This window comes from Nicotiana tomentosiformis, chromosome 1, assembly GCF_000390325.3.
Source record: "Nicotiana tomentosiformis chromosome 1, ASM39032v3, whole genome shotgun sequence".
Taxonomy (NCBI): Eukaryota; Viridiplantae; Streptophyta; class Magnoliopsida; order Solanales; family Solanaceae; genus Nicotiana; species Nicotiana tomentosiformis.
In genome coordinates this window covers 4,590,048-4,615,615 of record NC_090812.1, presented here as the reverse complement: position 1 = coordinate 4,615,615, position 25,568 = coordinate 4,590,048, and the positions used below count along the sequence as shown (strand labels likewise).

Sequence of the window (25,568 nt, the reverse complement as noted above, 5' to 3'; positions counted from 1 at the left end):
TTTTATTGGAGCTGATGAGCCATTGTCTACGGAGATATAATGCCTCCAATTCCAAACTGTGCCATTGAGGAAACTTTTGACCTACGAAAGATTTGAGAAGAAACTAAGCCATGAAGACACAAGAATTCATCAATATTTCAACATACAATCAGTGCAATAGAGGAGTTTGTATCGAATCATTACCATTAATATTTTTTTTATGTTTTTAAACCTTATTGAGATGACTTTTTCCATTGTTATGGAGTAATTCCCCTTAGGGTGTTGACATATATAATGTATTGATAACTTGATTAGGAATTCGATTCTTGACAATTGTTTGAATTAATTGATGGAGTTTTAATTCGTACATTGAAGTTATTTATTATTTTGATTAATCGAAAGATGAGCTTGATATTGAATTTCTTTACATCATACGCTCTCGTTTAAATTCATGATTCAACTAGGTAATCGAAAAAGCCTCTTGAATTATAAATCGAACTAGAAAATAGAGAAATATTTGTGAGAAGTTACCCTTTAGACTAAAACCATCATTTTATGCGTTGCAATTATTCACTGTGCTTCAGTTGGATTAATTACTAACATTAACGTTTAGTCGAAATAGGAGCATTAGCTTCAAATTTAATCTAATTATCTGTTGAATTCGTGAGAATCAACAATATTATAGAGTGAACTAATTCAAAAATTGGATCCCGAGTCAATTGTCTTGCACCTGTCTAGTCAATTGCCCTTATTTCTCTCATTGGTATTTCTTTGTTGCTCATAAATTGTCTTCCGTGATCAATTGTTAATTGTTTAATTTTTAGTAGTTAATCGTAGTTGATAATCATTCAATCAAGAGATAATTTTCCTGGATAGTAATTAACTAAGGATTATTCGAACACTCTATAAATTCAATCCTTGTGGACATGATAAATTAACTATATTATCTTTGACTAGAAAGCAATAATTTAGTGTGTGTTTTGCGCTCTTTAAATTTTGGCGTCGTTGCCGGAGATTGTCAATCAATAGTGTTCAAATCTCACTTGTGTGCAGGCAACATGTTTAACTTCTCTGGTGTATGACTCAATCTTCTTCAAAAGAAATGATTCCATACAATCCAGAGGTGGAAAAGCGTCTGCTATAGTTGAGGAAAGAGAAAGAACTCACCGGAAAATTCTTGGGACAACCTTCAACCCAAGTACACATGGATAAGAAAAGTGATGATGGGGTAGACTTAGCTGCAATAGAGGCAGCACAACAGAGAGAACAAGCTACACATATGGCAACTGAAGCAGCCTTTTGAGTTGCTGATGAGAGTATCGAAGATGATGTGAGTCAGAGATTCAATCTAAATTGACGACCCCTGGATGAAGACCAGTTCAAAAATATGGCTCTCAGGCCTGGAAAAGCATTAGGTAATTATGTTAGACCAGTATACAATCAAGGATTGTCAAGTGTATGACCTCCACCCGTAGCAGAAAATAATTTTGAGTTGAAGCAAGGCTTGCTTCAAACCATCCAAAACAACTATGTCTTTAGAGGGAAGGCCAATGAATATCCTAACACTTACTTGATGGACTTTAATGAAATCATGAACATCTTCTAGTACAATGGATTATCAAAGGATGCGGTCTACTTAAGGGCATTCCCTTTTTCACTGAAGGATGACGCGAAGCACTGTCTTTGAAGCTTACCAACTGGGTCGATCAAGACATGGAAGATATGACTAAAACGTTCCTTGACAAGTACTTCTCAGCTGCAAAAATAGTGAAATTCATAAGGGAAATCCACAACTTATGCTAGAAGGACACTGAAACGGTTTCGAAGCTTGGGAAAGATACAAGGAGATAGTGAGAAAGTGTCAACATAATGGAATCTAATTGTGTATGAAACTCCGACTTTTATGATGGACTGACACCTTCCTCACGACGAACTCTGAGTACTGCAGTTGGAGGCCCTTTAATGAAGAAAACTCACGAGGAGATTGTTGCGATTCTTGATGAGCTCTCTGAAGATGATAACCAATGGCCCGCTGAGAGTAATGATAGAAAAACATCAGTTGGGATTCACCAGGTAGACCCTAACACATCAGTGCAAGCCCAGCTAGATATCATGGGTAGAGATATGAGAAAGTTAACCTTAGCCAAGGACCAGATCCAGTCATCATCAGCTTGTGACTTTTGTGGAATGGGTCATCCAACGCATCCGTGTCAATCCTCGACTTCAAATGAAGTGGTAAATGCTATGGGGGGTTTTGACAGAGGCAACTACCAAAGTGGCAATACTTTTAACTCCATAGGGCAGATGCACCTAGGATTTTCTTGGAGTTCACCAGTTGGTAGTACGAATGCATGGCAATAGAATAACTCCAGACCCCAGGTAGAAAGAGCTCCAGGTTTTCTCAATCAGTAAAGGCAGCAATACCAGCCTCCATAGTCGAATCAGTCTAGCATGGAAGATCTGATGAAGACCTTTATTATTAAGACAAATGAGAGGCTTGAAACTCTTGGAACAACTATTCGAAACTTGGAAACACAGGTGGGACAACTTGCTAATATATTGTATGAGAGGGTTCCAAGAACTCTCCCTACTGATACTGAAAGAAATCCAAAAGAGACAATAAATGCGGTGTCTTTGAGAAGTGGGCAAGTATTGAAGGACCCCATAGAAAAACAAAAGGGTGAGTTGATTGAAAGACAAGTAGAAATTGTAGATGAGCAGAAAGAGAGCAACAATCAAGAAGGTGAAGAGGGAGTAGATCCATATGATGGTCTGAAGAAGAAAGGGAGGACTAGAGCACTAAAAACAAAGAAGGATGAGAATTCAATGAATGAGGAGAAGGAGGAGAGAAAATACATGCATGTCTTAACTTTTTCCCAGAATCAAAGAAAAGAGAAGTTGGACAAACAATTTGGGCATTTTCTATAAGTGCTCAAGCAGGTGCATGTTAATCTACCTTTCATAGAGGTGCTCTCTCAGATGCGCCAGCCTATGCTAAGTTCATGAAAGGATGTCACGACCCAAAATCCTACCACAGGCATCGTGATGGCACCTAGTCTCTAAGACTAGGTAAGCCAATTTCAATTATATTTTGAAATATCTGCTCAAGTCCGATATCTCCAATACCTGGCTCTGCACAAAAATATGCAGAAGTGTAGTATGAGTACACCACGGTCGGTACCCAATAAGTATCAAGACTAACCTCAGTGGAGTAGAGACGAGGTACAGTCAAGACACTCACTAGTCTAATAGCCTGTGCAATATAATATACAAAATGATAGGAAACAGATAACAATAAGGGTAACATAAAACAACTAGTGATATGCACAGCAAGAGAACAAGAACACCATTAATAAATCCAAGTACACCCAATTGAAGCAAGTCCTTTAAAATAAATGTCTTTCACATATAATTCTTCCATATAATACTTTCTAAATAAGAATCCTTCCAAATAAATATTTTGAATATAATTATTTCAATTAAAAAGTCACCATGTGACACCTCATTTCATAATCATAAAAATATGGGTCTCAAAAATATTACATCAAGGGATACAAACACATAATATAATCAAATATTACATCACAGAAGAACACAACAATTTACCTATCACGGAAATACAAAAATAACCGAAGACAAGTGCAACCACAGAGAAGTCAACAAAGGCACTCCCGAGATACCGTCTCGTAGTCCCAAAAGTAAATATGCAACAACAACAATGCCCCAGGCCATCACAAGTCATCACAATTCAATCCCCGACATATCCCACCTTGTCTCGCCACATGTACAATAGTAAAGTGAATGCCCGCCTTATCTCGCCACACGCGCACAATAATGTTCCCACCTTGTCTCGCCACATGCGCATCCCCCCCCCCCCCCACATATATATATATATATATATATATATATATATATATATATAGCCCGCCTTGTCATGCCATATGTGCATAAATCAATAGTAATAATAGCACGACAGATACCTCGTGCAAACACCCAAAACAAAATGTCCCAACAAAATAACGTGCCAATATCACATCTCATAAACTGCACCTCAAGAGCTCAAATATTACAACATATCACTAATTTGCACATCAAGTCCTCTATTATTACAATTTATCACAGATTGCACATCAAGTGCTCAATATTACAATTTGCCACAACATTCAATAATACATAAATTTTAATAATAAGGAGCCCATGGCTCGACCAAAGTGTGCACAAAATTTTAACAATTATATCCGGGAGTGAACAACTCAACAAATAATATTTCACATAAGAATCAAAGTGGAAATCCCACCAAATCATCATGTAAAAACAATTTCAACAAACAAGGATCTAGGCATGACAAGTAGAGGATTTAATAAATGCAAAAAAATTCCAATTTAATACATAAGACGTCTAAGGATTTTAACCAATATAATTTGCACTTATAAACCAAGTACGTACTCGTCAGCTCGCGTACTTGGTTTTCAATTACACAAATTGCACATACGACTCAATGCCTAAGGGGTAATTCCCCCACTCGAGGTTAAGCAAGACACTTGCCTTTTTGAAGTTAGGTCGATATTCAAAAATATCCTTCTTGCTTGAATTGACCTCCGTATAGCTCAAATATATCCAAATTAATTGCATAACTTCATTAAAATTCATCGGAAATAATTCTGGATAATAATACGTCGACTTAAAATTTTATTCCAAAAAGTAAACAAAAGTCAACGTGAGACTCGCCCCTCGGAACCCGACATAAATTTTATGAAATCCAAAAACCCATTCCGATACGAGTTCAACCATACCAATTTTTTCGAATTCCAATAACAACCCGACCTCGAAATTTTAAATTTTCGTTTTTGGAAGATTTTGTAAAAATCTTGATTTCTTCAATTTAAATCCGAATTAAACGATGAATATAATCATAGATTCATGAAATATAATCACTTTAGGATATAGAACACTTACCCCAACCAATATTGTGAAGAATCCCTCCAGAATTGCCCAAATCCGAGCTCCAAAAATTCCAAAACGAAATGCCAAAAATTGCCAAGTTCCATCCTTATGTTTCTGCCCAGTTTCGCACCTGCGGACTAATTTTCACACCAGCGTGCTCGCTTTTGCGAGCAAAGACTCACTTTTGCGAGCAAAGACTCGCTTCTGCGAAGACCACTGCCAACCAAAACATCGCACCTGCGGAATCATTTCCGCTTCTACGCATTCGGAGGTGCGATGCAACATGCACATCTTCGCAAACAGCCACTTTTGCGCCTTCCTTTCCTGCTTCTGCGGTTCCGCAGGTGCGGGAATTTTGTCGCACCTGCGACCACTGCCATGCCCTTCCATCTTCGCTTCTGTGATGGTTCCCTTGCTTCTGCGTGGTCGCACCTGCGCCCAAAATTCCGCAGGTGCGATGCCAACAACTTCTGCCCAGAAACAACAGAAAATCCCAGCATTTTCAACAAGTGCAAATTTGATCCGAACCTCGTCCGAAACTCATCCGAGCTACCCGGGACCTCATCTGAATTAACCAATAAGTCTCGTAACACAACACAGACCTATTCGAAATTTCAAATTGCATCAAATAATACCGAAATTACGAATCGTGCACTAAATCAAATTATAAGTTTTCAAATCTTCCAACTTCTATATTTTGTGCTGAAACGTATCAAATCAATCCGTAATGACTTTTGCACACAAGTCATAATTGACGTAATGGAGCTATTCCCATCTCCAGAGTCGAAATTCGACCTCGTTATCAAAAATTCATCCTTCGATAGGATTTTTCCAAATATCTTCTATTTTTCAACTTTCGCCAAAATGAGTCGAATTGTCCTACGGACTTCCAAATCCAAATTCGAACATTTGAGATAAGCCCGACAACACCATCTCATTTGAGATTATTTATTTTATCCATATTTGTAAACTTTAAGACCAATTTCTTACACTCCAAATATTTTCAAAAGGTTCGATTTTCACAACAACGCACGGTATTAGTCTCAACTGGCTATAGCAACTCGTGCCTACGCACACGTCAATTTTCTTGATAGTGTGGAAGTACTTAAAAATTTTCTGGGGTATTACATTCTTCCCCGCTTAGGATCATTTTTCCCCAAACACATAACATAACTTATATCTTCTTTTGCAAATCTCACTTCCCCAAATTTTACTAACTCCCAAATTTTTCAGAAATTTCGGCAGAGTCTCCCCTATAAATGGGCTTATCCACCTGCCAGAGTAACACCAAAACAACTCCTATATATCAATAACATTAACCACAGAATGTGAGGTATGAAGACCTCATGATTACTTACTCGGATTAATGAGTCATATTTAACGCCGCCTGGGCACTCATCTCATAGACTAAAACTCAATATTTACAGCACGAAAATGGCTGAATATGCATGAAAAATATACAAGAATTATCAAATAAGCCTAACAGGCATGACTCCCTATTAATATTATTGTACAAATTAAATTTCACAAAGGGAAAATTTTAAACTCATAAATATTTCACTGCAAGGACCTCGTCCTTATATAACTTCCATTGCGGCTTGTAGCCCGATTTAAATAATTCCCATCATATAAAAATGCGAGGGTCTCGTCCTCAACTCCGAATCACAAGTATTTTGCACATTGTGCCAACTAAAATTTTAATTTCCTTTCTTTCTTCTTTTCAATAAGTTTCGTAAATAATTTTCACAACATATTAAACCCACTGTAATGAATAATAAAAATTACTTTTGGACTTATAGCCCTTAATGGTGTACAAAAAAATAATTTACATACACGAGCTCATATCTTCAAATATCCCAACAAGGATAAACATATAAGTGGGTCACAAAAATTACGAAGCGCACCCATAAGAGGAGCATAATGAGAGGTCTCACCTCAATATTCAGAACCGAATCAAATTAAAGGAAAATAACCTTTTATAACAGAATTAGGATCGTACCTGTAACGACACCACCTGGTGTATCGGCCTCAGCCAAATCATATCGATTATATCAACGGGTCGGGCCTCCACCTCTTAGGTGCCCACTACCCGCCTGTCCTCCACCTCTACCTTTGGGGAACAAATTCTTTCAAGAACATTTCAGAAAATTGAGCCCAAGTTGGTGGTGTTGCATCGGCCGGTCTACCTTCTTCATAGATTTTCCACCATCGATATACTACGCCTGACAGCTAAAATGTAGTAAAGGCAACTCCGCTCACTTCCACAATACTCATGGTGCAGAGAATACGGTAATAATTTTCTAGAAATCCTTGGGCATCCTCTGTAGATGTGCCACTTAAAGTAGGTGGACTATACCTCTTAAACTTGTCAAGTCTCTTTTGTTCTTCTTCTGATTCATCTGGCCTGACCTCAGGCCGAACCGGAATAACAGGTTATACCGGTATTGCACCCGGAACCTGACCAACGTGAACCTGCTGCTGTGGAGTTGTGGTAGGAGTCTGAGCTACTCCCCCAATATGCGAAATATTTGGTACAATAGAGATCAATCCCTTCTGAGTTAATGTACCAAACATACTCAGGAACTATGCTAAAGTCTCTTGAAGTCCGGGGGTAACAACAGGTATTTCTGGTACCTGTCCCCCAACCGGAGCTACTGGTGACTCCTCAACTATTGTTCTGACGGGTGCTCTAGTCGCAACATGTGCCCTTCCTCGACCTATGCCTCGGCCTCTTGCAGCCCTGGCAGTATGTGCAGATGCATGCTCAGCTAACTCGGTAGAATGTGTCCTCACCATCTGTGAGAGAATAGAGATACAAAGGCACAAATTCCAAATTCAACAAATTCAGCAGGACATGAATGAAAGAAGTGGGAATTTTCTAACAATTCTGTAGCCTCTCGAAGATAAGTACATACGTCTCCATACCGATCTATAAGACTCTACTAGACTCGTTTGTGACTCTTAGAACCTATGAATCTAGAGCTCTGATAACAACTTGTCACGACCCAAAATTCCACCACAGGCGCCGTGATGGCACCTAGTCTCTAAGACTAGGTAAGCCGATTTCAATTACATTTTGAAGCCATTTTTTTAATTAAATAAGTAATCAAAACTAACAGCGGAACAATAAAATATATACAACCTCCCAAGACTAGTAGTACTGAGTCACGAACTCTAACTGAATATATGGGATGAACACGAGGACCGAATATACAATATTGTTTGATTAAAAATTAACAGTACAATGAAATGAAAAGACTCCAAGGGACTGCGACGACCAAGCAGCTCTACCTTGAATCCTTACGGTCCCGCTTAAACTCTGCTCAAGTCCGATATCTCCAATACCTGGCTTTGCACAAAAATGTACAGAAGTGTAGTATGAGTACACCGCGGTCGGTACCCAGTAAGTATCAAGACTAACCTTAGTGAAGTAGAGATGAGGTACAGTCAAGACACTTACTAGTCTAATAGAATGCGCAATATAATATACAAAATGATTGGAAACAGATAACAATAAAGGTAACATAAAACAACCAGTGATATGCACAGCAAGAGAACAAGAACACCATTAATAAATACAATTACACTTAATTAAATCAAGTCCTTTCAAATAAATGTCTTTCACATATAATTCTTTCATATAATATTTTCTAAATAAGAATCCTTCCAAATAAATATTTAATATAATTATTTCAATTAAAAAGTCACCATGTGATACCTCATTTCATAATCATAAAAATACGAGTCTCAGCCCATTTTTATATTTTTTGGAAACACGAGTCTCGGCCCATTTTCATATTTTCACGACACCTCGTGCCCATAATTAAATCATCATATTTTCCCGACACCTCATGCCCTCATTTCATATCACAACTGCATGGACAATTCACGTGCCAAATATTATTATCAATGCATATAAGATCCACATGATCAATTTATTTTCTGATAAAGTAAGTTTAATTTTTTTTAAATCAAGTAAAAAATCAACAAAGAAATGAATTTATTTTAGAAATCATTTGGGTGAAGAAAATAACATTTCAATTAAAATGAAGCACCCGATAGTTGCTGATTTGGATGTAAATCTTATAAGAACTAAATCACACAATAATTTCTTTTATTCAAAACAACTTAACCTTGAAAACTAATAAAGACTAGAACCACAAATCCTTAGAGTCTCGTACAAGAGCCAAAGCCAACACATTACAACAAGGGATACAAACACATAATAGAATCAAATATTACATCACAAAAGAACACAACAATTTACCTATCACGAAAATACAAAAATAATCGAAAACAAGTGCAACCATAGAGAATGTCAACAAAGGCACTCCCGAGATACCGTCTCATAGTCCCAAAAGTAAATATGCAACAACAACAATGCCCCCAGGCCATCACAAGTCATCACAATTCAATCCCTGACATAGCCCACCTTATCTCACCACGTGTCCAATAGTAAAGTGAATGCCCGCCTTGTCTCGCCATACGCGCACAATAATGTTCCCACCTTGTCTCACCACATGCGAAAACCCTCATATATATATATATATATATATATATATATATATATATATATATATATATATATATATATATAATGTTCCCACCTTGTCACGCCGCTTGTGCATAAATCAATAGTAATAATAGCATGGCAGAAACCTCCTGCAAACACCCGAAACACAACTTCTCAACAAAATAACGTGCCAATATCACATCTCATAAACTGCACCTCAAGTGCTCAAATATTACAATATATCACTGATTTGCACATTAAGTGCTTAATTATTATAACTTATCACAGATTGCACATCAAGTGCTCAATATTACAATTTGCCACAACATTCAATGATACATAAATTTCCATAATAAGGAGCCCATGGCTGGACCAAAGTGTGCACAAACTTTTAACAATTATATCCGGGAGTGAGCAACTCAACAAATAATATTTCACATAATAATCAAAGTGGAAATCCCACCAAATCATCATGTAAAAATAATTTCAACAAACAAGGATCTAGGCATGACAAGTAAAGGATTTAATAAATGCCAAAAAATTCCAATTTAATACAAAAGGCGTCTAAGGATTTTAACCAATGTAATTTGCACATATAACCCAAGTATGTACTCGTCACCTCGCGTACTTGATTTTCAATTACACAAATTTCACATACGACTCAATACCTCCGGAGAGCTCAAATCTATCCAAATTAATTGCATAACTTCATTAAAATTCATCGGAAATAATTCCGGATAATAATACGTCGACTTAAAATTTTATTCCAAAAAGTCAACAAAAGTCAACGCAGGGCCCGCCCCTCGGAACCCGATATAATTTTCATAAAATATGAACACCCATTTCGATACGAGTTCGACCATACCAATTTTATCGAATTCCAATAACAACTCGACCTCCAAATCTTAAATTTTCGTTTTTGGAAGATTTTGCAAATATCTTGATTTCTTCCATTTAAATCCGAATTAAACGATGAATATAATCATAGATTCATGAAATATAATCATTTTAGGATATATAACACTTACCACAACCAAGCTTGTGAAGAATCCCTCCAGAATCGCCCAAATCCGAGCTCCAAAAATTCCAAAACGAAATGCAAAAAATGGCCAAGTTCCATCCTTATGTTTCTGCCCAGTTTCGCACTTGCGGACTAATTTTCGCACCCGCGTGCTCGCTTTTGCGAAGACCACTGCCAAACAAAACATCGCACCTACGTACTCCTTTCCACTTCTGCGCATTCGCAGGTGCGATGCAACATGCGCATCTGTGCAAACAGCCGCTTTTGCGCCTTCCTTTCCCGCTTATGCGGTTCCACAGGTGTGGGAATTTCTTCGCACCTGCGACCACTGCCATTACCTTCCACCTTTGCTTTTGTGATGGTTTCCTCGCTTCTGCGTGGTCGCACCTGCGCCCAAAATTTTGCAGGTGCGATGCCAACAGCTTCTGCCCGGAAACAGCAGAAAATCCCAGCATTTTCAACAAGTGCAAATTCGATCTGAACCTCGTCCGAAACTCATCCGAGCTACCCGGGACCTCGTCCGAATTTACCAATAAGTCTCGTAACACAACACGAACCTATTCGGGGTTTCAAATTGCATCAAACAACACCGAAATTACGAATCGTGCACCGAATCGAATTATAAGTTTTCAAATCTTCCAACTTCTATATTTTGCGCAGAAACGTATCAAATGAATCCGGAATGACTTCAAATTTTTTGCACACAATTCATAATTGACGTAATGGAGCTATTCCCATCTCCAGAGTCAAAATCCGGCATCATTATCAAAAATTCACCCTTCGGTAGGATTTTTCCAAAAATCTTCTATTTTTCAACTTTCACCAAAATGCGTCGAATTGTCCTATGGACTTCCAAATCCTAATCCGAGCATACGCCTAAGTCTAAAATCATCATACAAAACTATTGACATTATTAAAATTCCATTCCGGGGTCGTTTGCTCAAAAGTACTCTCCGGTCAACTCTTTCCATTTAAGCTTCTAAATAAGAATTATTCTTTTAATTAAATTCCGAATCTTTAGTAAACCAAACTCGACCACAGCCGAGAGTCATAATATATATTACAAAGCTACTCGAGACCTTTAGCCACTGAACGGGGCACTAATTCTTAAAATGACAAGTCGGGTCGTTACAAAGGAGATATTATCCAACAAGCGTAAGGTTGAAGAGACATCGGTTGTCAAGATCACGGAGCATTGTAGTGCCATTTTGCAGAATAAGCTCCCTCAAAAGTGTGGAGATCCAGGGAGTTTTACTATACCTTGCTCTTTAGGAAGTACTAAGTTTGAAAAATCTTTGTGTGATTCAGGTACTTCTATTAATCTTATGCCTTTGTCTATTTGTAAGAAATTAGAAGGAGAGATTTGAGAAATCAGATCTATACCTGTGTCTTTACAGCCGGCGGATCAGACCACAATCATACCTGAAGGAATAGTGGAAGATGTCCTAGTTCGGATGGATAAATTTGTGTTCCCTATGGACTTCATTATGGTGAATATGGAAGAGAATAGGAAGGTACCTCTGATTTTAGGGAGACCCTTCTAGTCAACTGGAAAAGTTATTCTAGACATTCAGGAAAGGCAGCTCATGCTGAGAGTGGGGGAACAAAGGGTGATTTTCAAGATGGAGTAAGCAATGGGAGCACCTATAGATGAGCCGGTTTCACACTCTCAATTCAAGACAAAGGCCCTAAAAGAGTGAGCTGGAGAGAGTAAGCATGACAAGTTTGGGGTGTACCCAAAAAAGGCAGAAAAGAAACTTTCAGCATGGATGTGTGCACTGGGTCGGGCATGTAAATGGGATCCCGACTTTGATTCAGACCCATATTAGATGATTAAGGGGACTTTTCTTTACCTCTTGCTTTTTATTTATATGTCATAGGGACATGCCACAATTTAAAGTGTGGGGTGGGGGATGTAAATATGCATGTGTGTTTGTTTTCTTTTTTTTTTGTTTGAAAAAAAATTACTTTTCCCGACGATGGATTTCCTCGACTGTCTTCTTGAGGAATCAAAGTCGAAGAAAAAAATGTTTTATTTCCTGAGGTAGTGTAATAATTCCCTCTTGATTTTTCTTTATGCCGCAGTTCTTTTCCAATGGTTTTGCTTGAACCAGGTGTAGTTAGTTTTTCTTTTCTTAGGAATAGAGAAGTCTTATGCTATGGTGTTTAATGGAGCTGACGTTTTTTTGACTTTGTTATGCCTTGAGAGTGGTGGGTGCCTTAGTTGTGAAGCCTAGACTCAATTCTTGACTCATATATTGTAGTACCTTGAATTGTGTGATCTTAACTGCTTTGACTAGAGAATCGGGATATATCCGATCCTAAGTGAGTTATGTGCTAATGTGTGTGAGAGGATTTTGTCGATATTCTGTGTATGTTAGTTGATATCTAGAACTTGCCCTATGTGTTTGCAAAGTGAAATATAAGTCTTGTTTAGTGTAGGAAGTGATATAGGTATTTCTTTATTGAGCTAAATATATACTTTTACCCACCTAATTGTTGCATATCTTTGTTAGCCCCGTTGATCCTGTAATCCTATTTCTTCGATAACCACACTACAAGTTTGACCCCTTTGTTGAATTGACCATTTGCTTGAACTTTTTATCTCTCATGAGCATTTGAAATATTTAGGAGCTTGTTATAAGCTAAGTGGATGTATGGTTGAGTTTTTGAGTAGAACTATAGAAAAGGAGAAGGGGCACTATTTGAAAAAATTGTGAGAACCACTTGTAGGGAATTGGAAAAAGAATCGGACCTTAGAAAGAAAGAAAGAAACAAAATAGGGCAAAAAAGTTTGTGTATATATTAGAAAAGAAAATTGATTCCATGCTAGTGGTAGTTCTCATCTTGTTTGTGCTTAAATAAATTAGGAGCTTCATGTTATTAGGCTGTGAAGATTGGGATTTGGTTCAACATAAATGTGGGATTTGAATTGTTAATGTATTTATATTAAAGTACTGAGCGAGGTATAGTCACTACATCCAAATATATCCTACTCATACCGCAGCCTACATTACAACCAATTAAAGTTTTACTTGATCTTTGATTGAATGAGCTCAAATTAGTAAAGTATTACACTACGGGCAAGCCTATGGTACATCTTCTGTGGCATAGGAATCTTAATTCTGAGAGTGGGTGAATTATTTCTATCTTGAGTTCCTAATTGTTCTTGAACCTTATTGTGTGTGGAACAACTCTCTATTGTTTGTGTGAGGGGCACATGACTTGTGATGGAAAGGTAACTTCTTTGACCTTTGCATTAGTGTAACTGAGTAGGTTTTGAAAAATACATGGTGCTTATGAGTTAAATCTTGAGACTAGGATGTTACGGTATGGTGCTTAGACAGATTTAATTATTCTTGCCAGGATGAGTTAGGAGAGTTGCTTGAAAATGTCATCTCTATTTGAAGTGTAGTTTGATTGCTCGAGGACGAGCAATGGTTTAAGTGTCGAGTGTTGATAGTAGGCTAGAAACCCATATTTTAGTCGTATATTACACTCTAATAACTGCACTTTACTTGTGTTTGAGCTTAAATGATGGTGATTTGCGCTTATTACATGTTTTATGCCTTGTATGAAATGATTACGGGGTATTAAGTTAATTTAGAGATAAATCGAACAAGTTGGAGCTTTGAAGTCTAAGTAAAATCTAAAGAAATTAAGGCGGAATCACGTTCGGGGGTCAAGGACCAAGTCTGGATGTCAAAAAGGGAGAAAGAAAGATTACCCTGAGAAAAATGCACTACCACACCGCGGGGGGCAAGGTGGTAGTACAATTTTTCTGCAGAGTGTAAAAATCGGCCTTAAGTTCTCCACCAGTGCGGCACATGGGGAACCGCGCCCTGCGTTGCGCATGTGCACTTTTGTCAGAGTGCTTTCCCATTTTGGCTTGGAAAGGGTAGTTCCATCCGGAGTCATTCCTACATGGTATAAATACACCAAAAATATAATTTTTAGGAAACCTTTGACCTACAAAAGATTTGAGAAACAACGAAGGCAAGAAGACACAAGAATTCATCTAGGTTTCAACCAACAATCGGTGTAAATGAATATTTGTTGCTCTTTCTTTTTCTTCTAATATATATATATATATATGTGTGTGTGTGTGGGGGGGGGGGGGGGTGTCTTTATGCTTATTTGTGTATGTGTAGGTTTAAAGAGTTAATTAATAGTTTGATAAATGGGATAGGGATTGTGCTAGTTAAATTTTAAAGAAATTTGGCCAAATATTAGCCCAAATCAGTGGCCCAATTCGATTGACACAATCTAGATCAAGGCCAGCCCTTGTTGCAATCTAAACATCGTAGTTTTATGACAATACTACGTCGTTTCGTCTAGTGATCCAGAGATCAAATCTCGGTCGTTTAAGATATTTTGATCTAATAGTTCTGAGGCCCTCATCACCCATTGTATTTAAACCCCAAAATCCTGAAATTTTTCCCCTCATTTCCCCTATTAGTCTCACTTTCTTCTCCCTCTCTTCGCACTCTCACCCTCTCTCTGCGCTACCATTCTTCCCCACTGTACACCGCCATCGGAAATCACCCTCCGGTGATGAACGACCTCCAATCAGCCCCATGTTTTCACCATCTCCTTGTCTCCTCCTCCTCTTTCCATATCTCCAACCCGAATCCTCAAACTCCACAAATCCGGCCAAATCCGAGACCCTAGCCGCCCAAATTTTCTTTCTTTCTTTCTCAAATTCGCTTCGAATCCGACCACCCCACCACAAAAATCTCACACAAACATGTAGATCTCCTAGAAATCTACACTTCCCCTTTAGTTTCACCCCCTAAAGGCACCACCACTTCCATCTAACTACCCCTAATATCGATTCAGTGTCGCCACTGCCACCACTACTCCTCCACTCTAGCCTTATCTCAAAACTAAAGGCACTTGTTTCCTTCTATCATGACGTCGAAACTTGTTTGTTTTGGCGCCTGCTAAAAGGAAACGTGTGCTTCAATGTAGGACAACCCTGCTCAATATTCCCATCATCTTCTCGCTACTTGAATTTGCATAGAGCATGCTCGTTAGGTATAACCATCATCCCCTTATTTAACTTCTGGCTTTTAATAGCAGTAGGTTTATTTTTTTTATTTTTTTTCGGTTTTGATCAATCACTGTTAATTAGAGTTTCTAGTTAGTACATTATTGATTAGTTATCGTTGTTTGTATTGATTAGTAGTTTGTTGGACAGTTAGTGATCAAATTGATTTTTAGCTATTAATCGTGAGCCTCGGCTTGTGGTAGAGCCTCAAAATTTTCCATACCTCTTTGTTTCTATTTTCTGGTCTTAATTAGTTTAAATTTAGGATCGATTGTATTATGGTTATCAGTTGCCAATATATTATGTTAGTTGATATAATTGTTTCTTTAAATTGAAATCAATTAGCGGATTAACATGTTGTTTATTGTTGGTGTTAGAAATGAAAATTGTCGTCTTCTCGAACCTTTTGGTGGTGGTATGCGTAGAGACAAGAGAGACAAAGGCAACTAGGTTTTACTTATGTTACTTTGTGTCTGAAGAGAGGTGTATATCTTACAAAAATAGGTCAAGACATATTGGACTCTACTGTGATTGGGCTTGTTTTACTTTGGATTTAGCTTTCAACAATTGGGCCTTAAAGCTTCAGCTCTTTTTATTGACCCATTCTAGAAGGACCCAGAAGATAATAAAATTATTCTTTTGTAAATATTCCTTAATTAGTTACAATAGATGTTAGGAGTAGCCTAGTAAAATACTATCGGCTGACAAAGTTTGTTTTGACTAGATTCCATTATATTGTATTTATACGTTACACTGTACAGAGAAATAAACACTAAAAAATTTCCAAAATCATTTTCTTTCATTCTCTTCATGGTATTAGAGCAGGGATAATCCTCTCTTCCTTTTCACGATCCTTTTTGCTTCATTTATTTTTATTTTTGCTTTCTTCTTTATTCAAGATTTGGTTACCACTGCTCAGACCCTAGATTCACTTGCGTTATCCACTTCCACAGACAATCATACTATGCCTGCAACTTCAGTTATGAGTGGAGTGGTTGATTCATCACATCCTTACTAGTTTCATCCTTCGGATTATTCAGGGATGAATCTTGTTTCCACAGTGTTTGATAGAAGAAGCTACAGTGGATGGAGAAGAGCTGTAGTAATTGCTTTATCTACAAAGAATAAGTTAGTTCTCATTGATAGAACTCTTACTACTCCACAAGTTGATTTTGGACTTCAAAAGACCTGGGCTAGGTGTAATGACATGGTACTGTCATGGCTACTCAATTCTCTATCCAAGGAGATAGTTGAGAGTGTGCTTTACTCTCAAAGTGCGAAGGACTTATGGAGTGACTTAGAGGACAGATTAATACAAACAAATGGTGCTACGTTATTTTAGTTATAAAAGGAACTTAGTGTTGTGGTGCAAGGTAATTCTAGTATATCAAACTAATTTACTAAGATGAAAAGCCTATGGGATGAGCTTGATACTTTGAATATGTTTTATGCATGTGTTTGTGAATGTGACTGTGGTGCCAAGGTGAAGAACTTCAAGGCACATCAATATGAAAGGTTGCTACAATTTTTGATGGGTTTAAATGACACATTCATAGGTGTTAGGATTAATATACTATTGCCTTCACCCTTACCTTCCATTGGACAGGCTTATTCACTTGTGATACAGGATGAGAAACAAAGGGATATCCATGATACTCCATCGTATCGAGGAGATTCTGGATCTTTCCTTGCTACAAACCTATAGGGAAATGAAAGAAGATTCAATGAGAACAAGGGACATAAGAGTGGTTTTAATCCTAGAAAGAATGCTAGAATTTGGGAGTACAACTGTCCTCTAAAAAATTAACCTCTCATCAATGCCTACCTCTAATTGAGAAAAACACAGCAAGAATCAGTTGATAGTCTGCAATGTTGCTTTCTTACTCTGGCAGACTACAACTGATCAAATCAATGTTGTTTGATATTCAAACTTATTGGGCACAAATATTTCTCCTTCCCAAAAAGGTTATGAAGATGATTGAAACAATGTGCAAATAATTCTTATGGACTGGAGAGGTATCCATCACAAAGAAAGTAGTGGTATCCTGGGAAAAAGTTTGTATGCCCCAAACTTCAGGTGGACTAAATGTCATAAACCTGTACACTTGGAACAAAGCTGCTGTAATGAAATAATTACAGGTTGTTGCAATGGAAAAAGACTGCTTGTGGATAAAATGGATGCATAACTACTACATCAAAAAGTAAAATTTGGAGCACATACCTACACCGAAGGCTGCAGCTTGGGTGATCAAGAAAATCTTAGAGACTAGAGAGACCCTGCAGAGTCAATCCATGCAGGGCTCTTTGATTGATAAATTGAAGATATTGCAGGTGCACGAGCAATTTTCGATTAAGAAGGCTTACCTCATGCTGATGGCCCAGTATCAAAAGGTCCCTTGGAAGAGCATAGTCTTACAGTCAAGCATCTACCCCAGATTCAAATTCATCATATGGTTGGCTGCACATGAAAGACTAGCAATAGTGGATAGACTATATAAAATAGGAGTGCAAGTGCCTCAGAATTGTGCTTTCTACAAAGCAACTACAGAAGCACTTGAGCATCTATTATTTGAATGCTCAGTAACAAGAAGAGTATGGAGCAGACTACTAGTGTTATTAGGCATGAAAAAGGAACATAACTAGCTAGGAATAAGAGCTTAGCTGGGCATGTCGAATGGCTGTAAAGAAGACATGGCGAGGTGACATTACACAGCTTAGATAGATTTGATTAGTTCTTTTGTATGTAATTATCTGTACATCTTATGTTTCCAGTTTTATAAGCAATTTCTGGACTTGTAGTAGGCTTGGATAAAATATGTAATCTAGGACTAGACTTATATTCTAGATAGTAGTTGGTCAGCAACTACTTGGGATTGTACAAATATATTTTTTATTAATACAATTTTGACTTTAATTAAAAAAAATGCTAGAATTTGTGCTTACTGCAAGAAGCCTGACCATAGTATTGATAAGTATTATAGGATTCATGGTTTTCCTCCAGATTTTAAATTCACAAAGCAGAGGAAATTTCAGGGCAATGTGCAAGCAAATGATGTGTTTAACACAAATGAAAAGGGAAACCAGGTAAATGCTAATATACTAGGAGTTAAATCACTTACTCAGGAAAATATGACACAACTGTTGCAGTTTCTACAATAGGTTAACATGGGCCAGCAGGGTGCAAGAACCTCTTATGCTTCTGCAAATTTGAGTTGTGCTGGTATAGCCAAGTTTTTCAAATATTTTTCCAATTTTATTCAAATTGATAGTGATTCATGGATATTAGATAGTGGAGAAACTGAGCATATGACTTTTAACAAAAACTTCTTTATCAACTACAAAGCTTTGCCTAAACCTGTCATGGTCAATTTGCCTAATTCCCATAAAGTAAAAGTTACTCATTCAGGTTCTGTTGCATTATTACCAAATCTAGTTTTGCACAATGTACTGTATGTGCCTTTCTTTAGATTCAATTTGTTATATGTGCACAAGTTGTACAGACAACTTTAACAGTATGTTCTTTTCACTCCTAATTCTTATTTTCTGTTGTAGGGCCCTTCACTGAAGAGCCCTATGGAGATTGGTAAGGAGAAATGAGGCCTATATATCCTCAAGTCAAGACTAGCATCTCCAGTTTTTTCAAAGTTACCCTAAGTCTAGTACCTTTGTATCTAGGTAGAAATTTAGTTTTGTTCATGTTTTTAATTCATGTTTTGATTTTTCTGATTCCAATGTAAAATAAAAGCTGTAGCATTATAGGATAGGCCACATGCCTTTGAGCAATATGAAGAAATATTTTGATATTTTTGTTCCCTCATGATTCAATTATTCTATTCCTTGTCTTATTTGTCCTATGGCTATACAATCCAAGCTTACTTTCCCTTCAAGCTCTATATCAACTAAAAAGGTTTTTGAACTAATCCATGTTGAATACTTGGGGACTTTACAAGAATCTCACCTATGATGGTTATAAATATTTCCTCACCATAGTTGATGACTACAATAGAGGTACATGGATTTACTTACTAAGTACCAAATTAAATGCTTTCATTGTCATATAATCTTATTTGGCCATGGTAGAAAGGTAATTTCATACAAAAGTTAAGATAATAAGATCAGATAATGCTTCTGAATCGGGGTCTGGTAATGTTCAAACAGAATTCTTTCAATCACAGGGAATTATACATCAAACCAGTTGTGTCTCAACTCCACAACTAGAATTGTGTCTCAAACCAGGGAATTATGGAGTTGCGGAGAGAAAGCATAGACACTTGCTAGAGACATCTAGAGCCTTGTTGTTTCAATCTCATTTGCCTATGTCATTATGGGGGAATGCCTACTCACATCCACCTACTTGATCAATATATTCCCTTCTAGAGTGTTAAATTTCAAGACTCCTAATGAAGTCCTCTTTCAAGCCAAACCTAATTATTCTGCTTTAAAATGCTTTGGATGTTTATGTTTTGCCTCTATTCTTTCAAGACATATAACCGAATTTGACTCACGGGTTGTTCCTTGTGTGTTTTTAGGTTATCCACATGGTAAAAAAGTCTATAAAGTTGTTGATCTTAAGACACTAAAGGTCTTCATATCTAGAGATGTAGTATTCCATGAGGAATTATTTCCCTTTGTTTCTATCAAATCTGATTGTACAGGACTTCTTATTTGCTTGTTGTTACATTTCACAATTCCATTCCCTTAAACTCAGATTCTTCATCACATTTGTGTTCACCAGACAACCAACATTCTAATACTACCCCTTCCTCTACTACTGATGTTTCTCCCTCTCTTCTCCTCTCACCACAGACTTCTTTCCCTAGTGTAACTTTCTTTCCTACCAGTCCATTACCCACTTCTAGTGTACCTTTTTCCTCACTCTCCTCTCCTGTTTCTCCATCTATACTGGATACCCTCATTAGAAAGTCTACTAGACCTCACAATCCTTCTATATACCTTAAAGATTACATTTGTAATATTTTTCAACTCTTAGATGTAAGTAATGCCAGTTTTCTTGCATATGTCTCTCCTACATCTTCGTCTTTTAGTAACCTACTCACCACTAATCAATATATGTTTAATTCTTTGTCTAATATGCATGAACTTATTAGTTATTCACAGGATACACATCACCCAAGCTGGCAAGAAGCCATGGAATAGGAAATTACAGCTCTTGAGCTCAACAGAACTTGGGAGGTCATGGAATTACCCCCAGGTAGAAAGGGTCTACCTTGTAAATGGGTCTACAAGGTAAAGCAACATTCAGATGGTAGTGTAGAAAGGATAAAAGAAAATGTTGGTGATAAGAGGAGATATACAGAAAGGGAATAGATTTCAATAAAACTTTTTCTCCGGTGGTCAAGATGACCACCATCAGATGCATCCTAGCCATAGCAGTTAAGAAAAGTTGGGGACTTTATCAATTGGATGTGAACAATGCATTCTTACATGGTGATTTAAACGAGGAAGTCTATATGAAATTCCTAGTTGGCTTTACACCACCTTCTCCTAACCATGTTTGTAAGTTGAAAAAGTTCATTTATGGTCTTCGTCAAGCTTCTAGTCAATGGTACTCTAAGATCAATATTGCTCTTAATTTTAAGGGGTGTACATATTCATTGAATAATTATTCTTTAATTTTTTAAAAGACAGATTTTTCTATCTCTATTGCCGCAGTGTTGTCGATGACATAATATCAATATGTAATGATGCAAAGGAATTAACTGCATTAAAGGATTTTCTACATCAAGAATTTAGAATCAAGGACCTTGGAAGCTTACATTATTTTTTGGGCATGGAAGTTCTCCGTGAACCTTATGGTTTGATTCTATCTCAGAGGAAGTTCACCCTTGATTTACTGCACGAATTTGATTCTTTCCACAAGACACATGTTTCCTGTCCTCTTGATCCTTCTGTTCGCCTCTTAGCTAAGACTGGTGCTCCCATTTCAAACCCGACCTTGTATTGTCATTTGTTGGGCAAGCTGAACTATTTAACACATACAAGGCTGAATCTGTCTTTCACCGTACAACACCTTAGCCGATATATGCAGGATCCTCAACAGCCCCATCTCAATTATGCACTTCGTGTTCTCCGCTGCTTATTAAAGGATCTTGGACTTGACCTCTTCATGTCTTTATCTCCTTCATATCAACTCCTTGTATTTCATGATTCCGATTGGGCCACTTGTCCAGATTCGCGCCGATCCATCAATAGTTTCTACATTTCTCTTGGCTCATCTCCAATTTCGTGGAAATCCAAAAAGCATTCGTCTATTTCTCTAAGCTTTGCAGAGGCTGAATACTGCTCAATGCGATGGGTTGTAGTTAAGCTCACTTGGTTGGTACGCATGTTTGTTTATCTTTCTATTGCAATTTTCCTTCCTGTTTCTTTTCATTCAGACAGTCAGACAGCAATTCATATCGCGAAAAACCCTATTTTTCATGAAAGAACGAAGCATATAGAACAAGACTGCTATTTTGTTAGACATCAGTTCCTTGCTGGGCCGATTTCCCTCTCCTATGTTCGCTCCTCTTCTCAGCTCGCAGATCTATTCACAAAGTCTCTCACAAGGCCGGTTCATCACAATCTTTTGGGCAAGTTGGGTGTCCTTTCATCCCCCTCCAACTTGAGGGGTGTGTGTGCTGGTCTTAGAAATGAAAATGGTAGTCTTCTCAAACTTTCTGATGGTGGTATGCAGAGAGACAAAAGAGACAAAGGCGGTTAGGTTTTACGGTGATTGGGCTCGTTTTACTTTGGATTTAGATTTCAACAATTGGGCCTTAAAGCTTCAGCTGTTTTTATTGACCAATTATAGAAGGACCCAAAATATACAACAAAAATACTCTGCATAGTAGATAAAATTATTCTTTTGTAAATATTTCTTAGTTAGTTACAATAGTTGTTAGGAGTAGAATAGTAAAATACTGCCAGCTAGCAAAGTTTATTTAGACTAGATTCTGTTCTTTTGTATTTATATGATACACTGCACAGAGAAATAAACACACAAAAAATTTTCCAAAACTATTTTCTTTCATTCTCTTCATTTATATAGTTGTTGTCTTTGATAAAAATCTTTTTTCCCTGATTTCAGTAATTAGTTTAGTTTTAAAGTTTTGCTTTGTTTCTTGTTTATGTCTCTATGACTGTCCGTTGTGCTATGAGAGTGATTAATTAGTTTCGGATAGTTGGTAGTTTATATTAATCGAGTTAGCTATATTATTTCGTTCCTTTTTACTAGCTTGGTCAATCACTGCTATTGTTTATTTGTTTGATTTTAATTAGTTTATGTGTTGATGTTGTTTTGGTTTAAGTATTTTAAGAGGCATGTTAGTTAGTTAGTTTATAAGCTTGTTTGGTTGGTTTGATAGCCAAGTTGTTACATTCCGAATTCAGATTAGTAGTAGTTTATCATAGGGACTGTCTTGGTTGTTTTAGGCTGTGAATATTTGAGCTAAATGAGAGGAAAGGGGAAGAAAGGGAGAGTAGCTGAGTGTAGGGTCCGTGTTTGGTTGCTTTTACTGTTGAGGACTATTTTGGAGTATAATACTCCAAAAGACTGTTCAGATTTGGTGAGGGAAAACTGTTTCTTGGGTAGATTTTTGGTTTTGGACAGATGTTCTATCAAAGAGTTATCATTATAAACAAAAATCTGTCATATGGTCCTTTCTCCTCCTATATAAAGAAGAGTTTCTTTCCTCACTATGGACACACATCTTTTTACACATATGAGAGAGAGTAAAATATCAACTGAACATCTAATAGTAAGCTGAAGATTGTGAGCTTGGGAGTGATTCTTAGAGTGTAAAAACTTTGAAGGAAAAAAAGAGATCTTTTAGGCAATCTTAAACTTGTTAGTTTCTGGGTTCAATTGTTGAAGTTGTTATTGGTTTGCTGTTGTTGCTATTCTTGTATAATTAAATTTAAAAGGTTTGGTGAAACCTTGAGTTCATCATTGTTGCTTTATCTTTGATTTGCGATTTTTAGGTAACTTTTTTGAACTTTCTAATGTAGATTTCTGATTATTAAAAGATGAATGTCGAAGCTATGAGTTTATGATGTTATTTTCCTGCATGTTTTCAATTTGTTTTCTTTTTAACTAGTGAATGTTGAACATCTGGATCTACATATACATCTGCAAACATCTATAAATCTTCCACATATCACAATAAGGGTCGAGTTTGACTGAAAATAATATGGTTTGAGCTATTATCTTAGATAATTGACTTATTGTGGTCATGTTATCAGAGGCGGAGTTAGGATTTGAAGTGTGTGGGGCACCGAAGATCTCACTTGTCCTGGACAAGTATGTAGAGATCTTCGTGGGACCGTGGATGGAGTCTCAATCGATCTTTTCTAGGATTCCTTATCATGCTACACATGGAGACCTTTCCATTGATAGATCAGAGGGTCCCCCCTTGAACAAATTCTTAAAGGTTAGGTTACTACCTGCTTCTACAGAAGAGGTTTACTTTGTACAGTCCGGAGGTCATATAGATCGAAATCCGGAGCGATAAGAACGAAAGGGTTGGTGTGGCCATAACTCCAACTACTGGCACTTCAAATTAGATTCTAAGGGCGCTAATGAAAGCCTTTTTTTAGGTCTTGTAATAGGGAGGTGTAAGCCTCGAAAGCCTTTGGTACTTCGATAGGGTCGGACGGCTTTCTTTGCCCCAGCTTGGCGAATCGTATCCCCGCACAACAACATTCTTTGTTTGTGCGCCCTTACCGTTCTCGCTCAGTCTTTCAACGGCTGGGAAGGCAGTCGTAGAAACGAAGCCTATTGCCACGCCGACCATCAAATACGAGATTGGGCCCCTTCTCAAAGATTTGATGGAATGGCCTACCCCACCCATGAGCGCTTATGTCATAGGGGAACTCATGGCTGGACACAATCCTTATGGTTTGTTTTGATATCAGGTAGGAATAATAAAATAAAAAAAAGTCCAGGTTGGTTGGTGAGCCTAGTGATAGGAGACTATCTAGCTTGGTTCGGAGAGCACTTGTTGGATTAAATATTTATTTGTTGGTAAATGTTACGGCCTAAATGCTGAACTATTGACCCTACTTGTTTGGATGGGTGTTTACCCCAAAGTGTTCCCGGACCGCATGCATACATTCATAAGTAACTTAGTGCAATATGAAAAATTTAATTGAGAGGAATCAGGAAAGAAAAGAAAAATGGGTCAACAACATCAACATGTGTATTTGAGAGATTGTCCTCGGGCTGAGAAGTGTCCACATGAGTTCGTTGAGATATTTACACAGGCCTGTGGTCCTCTTTTATATTATGTCAAGAGTTCGGATTGCTCCACCTAAGTAGAATGAAAAGAAGGAATTGGAAAAGAAAAGGGGGAGCTATTGTGAAGCCTAGAAAGGCGGAAGCGAAAAATCGCTTATACCGAGTTCCCCAATAGCAGCTTAGCTTAGTAGCAACACTCTTTCTACTGGCGTGGTGCTGCTGGATGCTTCTGATCAATAGAACACGAAGAGGAGGGAAAAAAAGAAAGAATTTCATTATGATCCAAAGCCTTACCCAACTCATACTCGTACTTAGACAAAGGTGCTCGGTACTTTTCTCATTTCTCTATACCCTACTCTCTAATGAAACCCTTCAGAATGCTCTATGTTTTATAATCCGTAGTTTTTGGGGAGGAGTAAATATATATATTTCCTTAATGCATCTAATTCTTATTATTAAACTATGTTTTGATTGGAGAGTTCGTCATAAGCTAGCTCTATGTTGGGACGGGATAAGTCTAACTGTTGTATCGCCAGTATGCCTTTCACAAGAAGAACTGGAAAATCAAATAATGGACCCTTTCCTATATTCTATATTTCTAATTCTTATAGTGATTTTTTTTATGTTGGTATTACTTGGCCTTATTTTCGGTCTGCCTGGTGTCTGGATACAGCCATTGTGAATAAGAAAACTTACGGAATTTTTTATCCCCTCATTTTTCTAATTCATAAAAGTTGTATTTTTTTCAGTTTTATACTATCTGGATCTGGGGCCTTTCAATAATGATCCTTTTAAATAATTATGGGAGTCCAATGGACTTTAC

At 37.4% G+C, this 25,568-nt stretch overlaps 1 protein-coding gene across 3 annotated transcripts in view; it reads right to left on the bottom strand.

Moving 5' to 3' along the window:
- Positions 1–25,568, bottom strand: part of LOC104102294 (chaperone protein dnaJ 1, mitochondrial) — a 115,187-nt gene that overhangs the window by 29,207 nt on the left and 60,412 nt on the right. Inside the window, exon 19 of one of the 3 annotated variants that reach the window (XM_070176574.1) lies at positions 17,863–17,965. The exons of the other annotated variants lie outside the window; for them this stretch is intronic. Coding sequence (XP_070032675.1) covers positions 17,926–17,965 — 40 coding nt within the window. The 3' untranslated portion in view covers positions 17,863–17,925. Of the gene's footprint in view, positions 1–17,862; positions 17,966–25,568 lie in introns of those variants that run through there. 3 annotated transcript variants of the gene reach the window in all.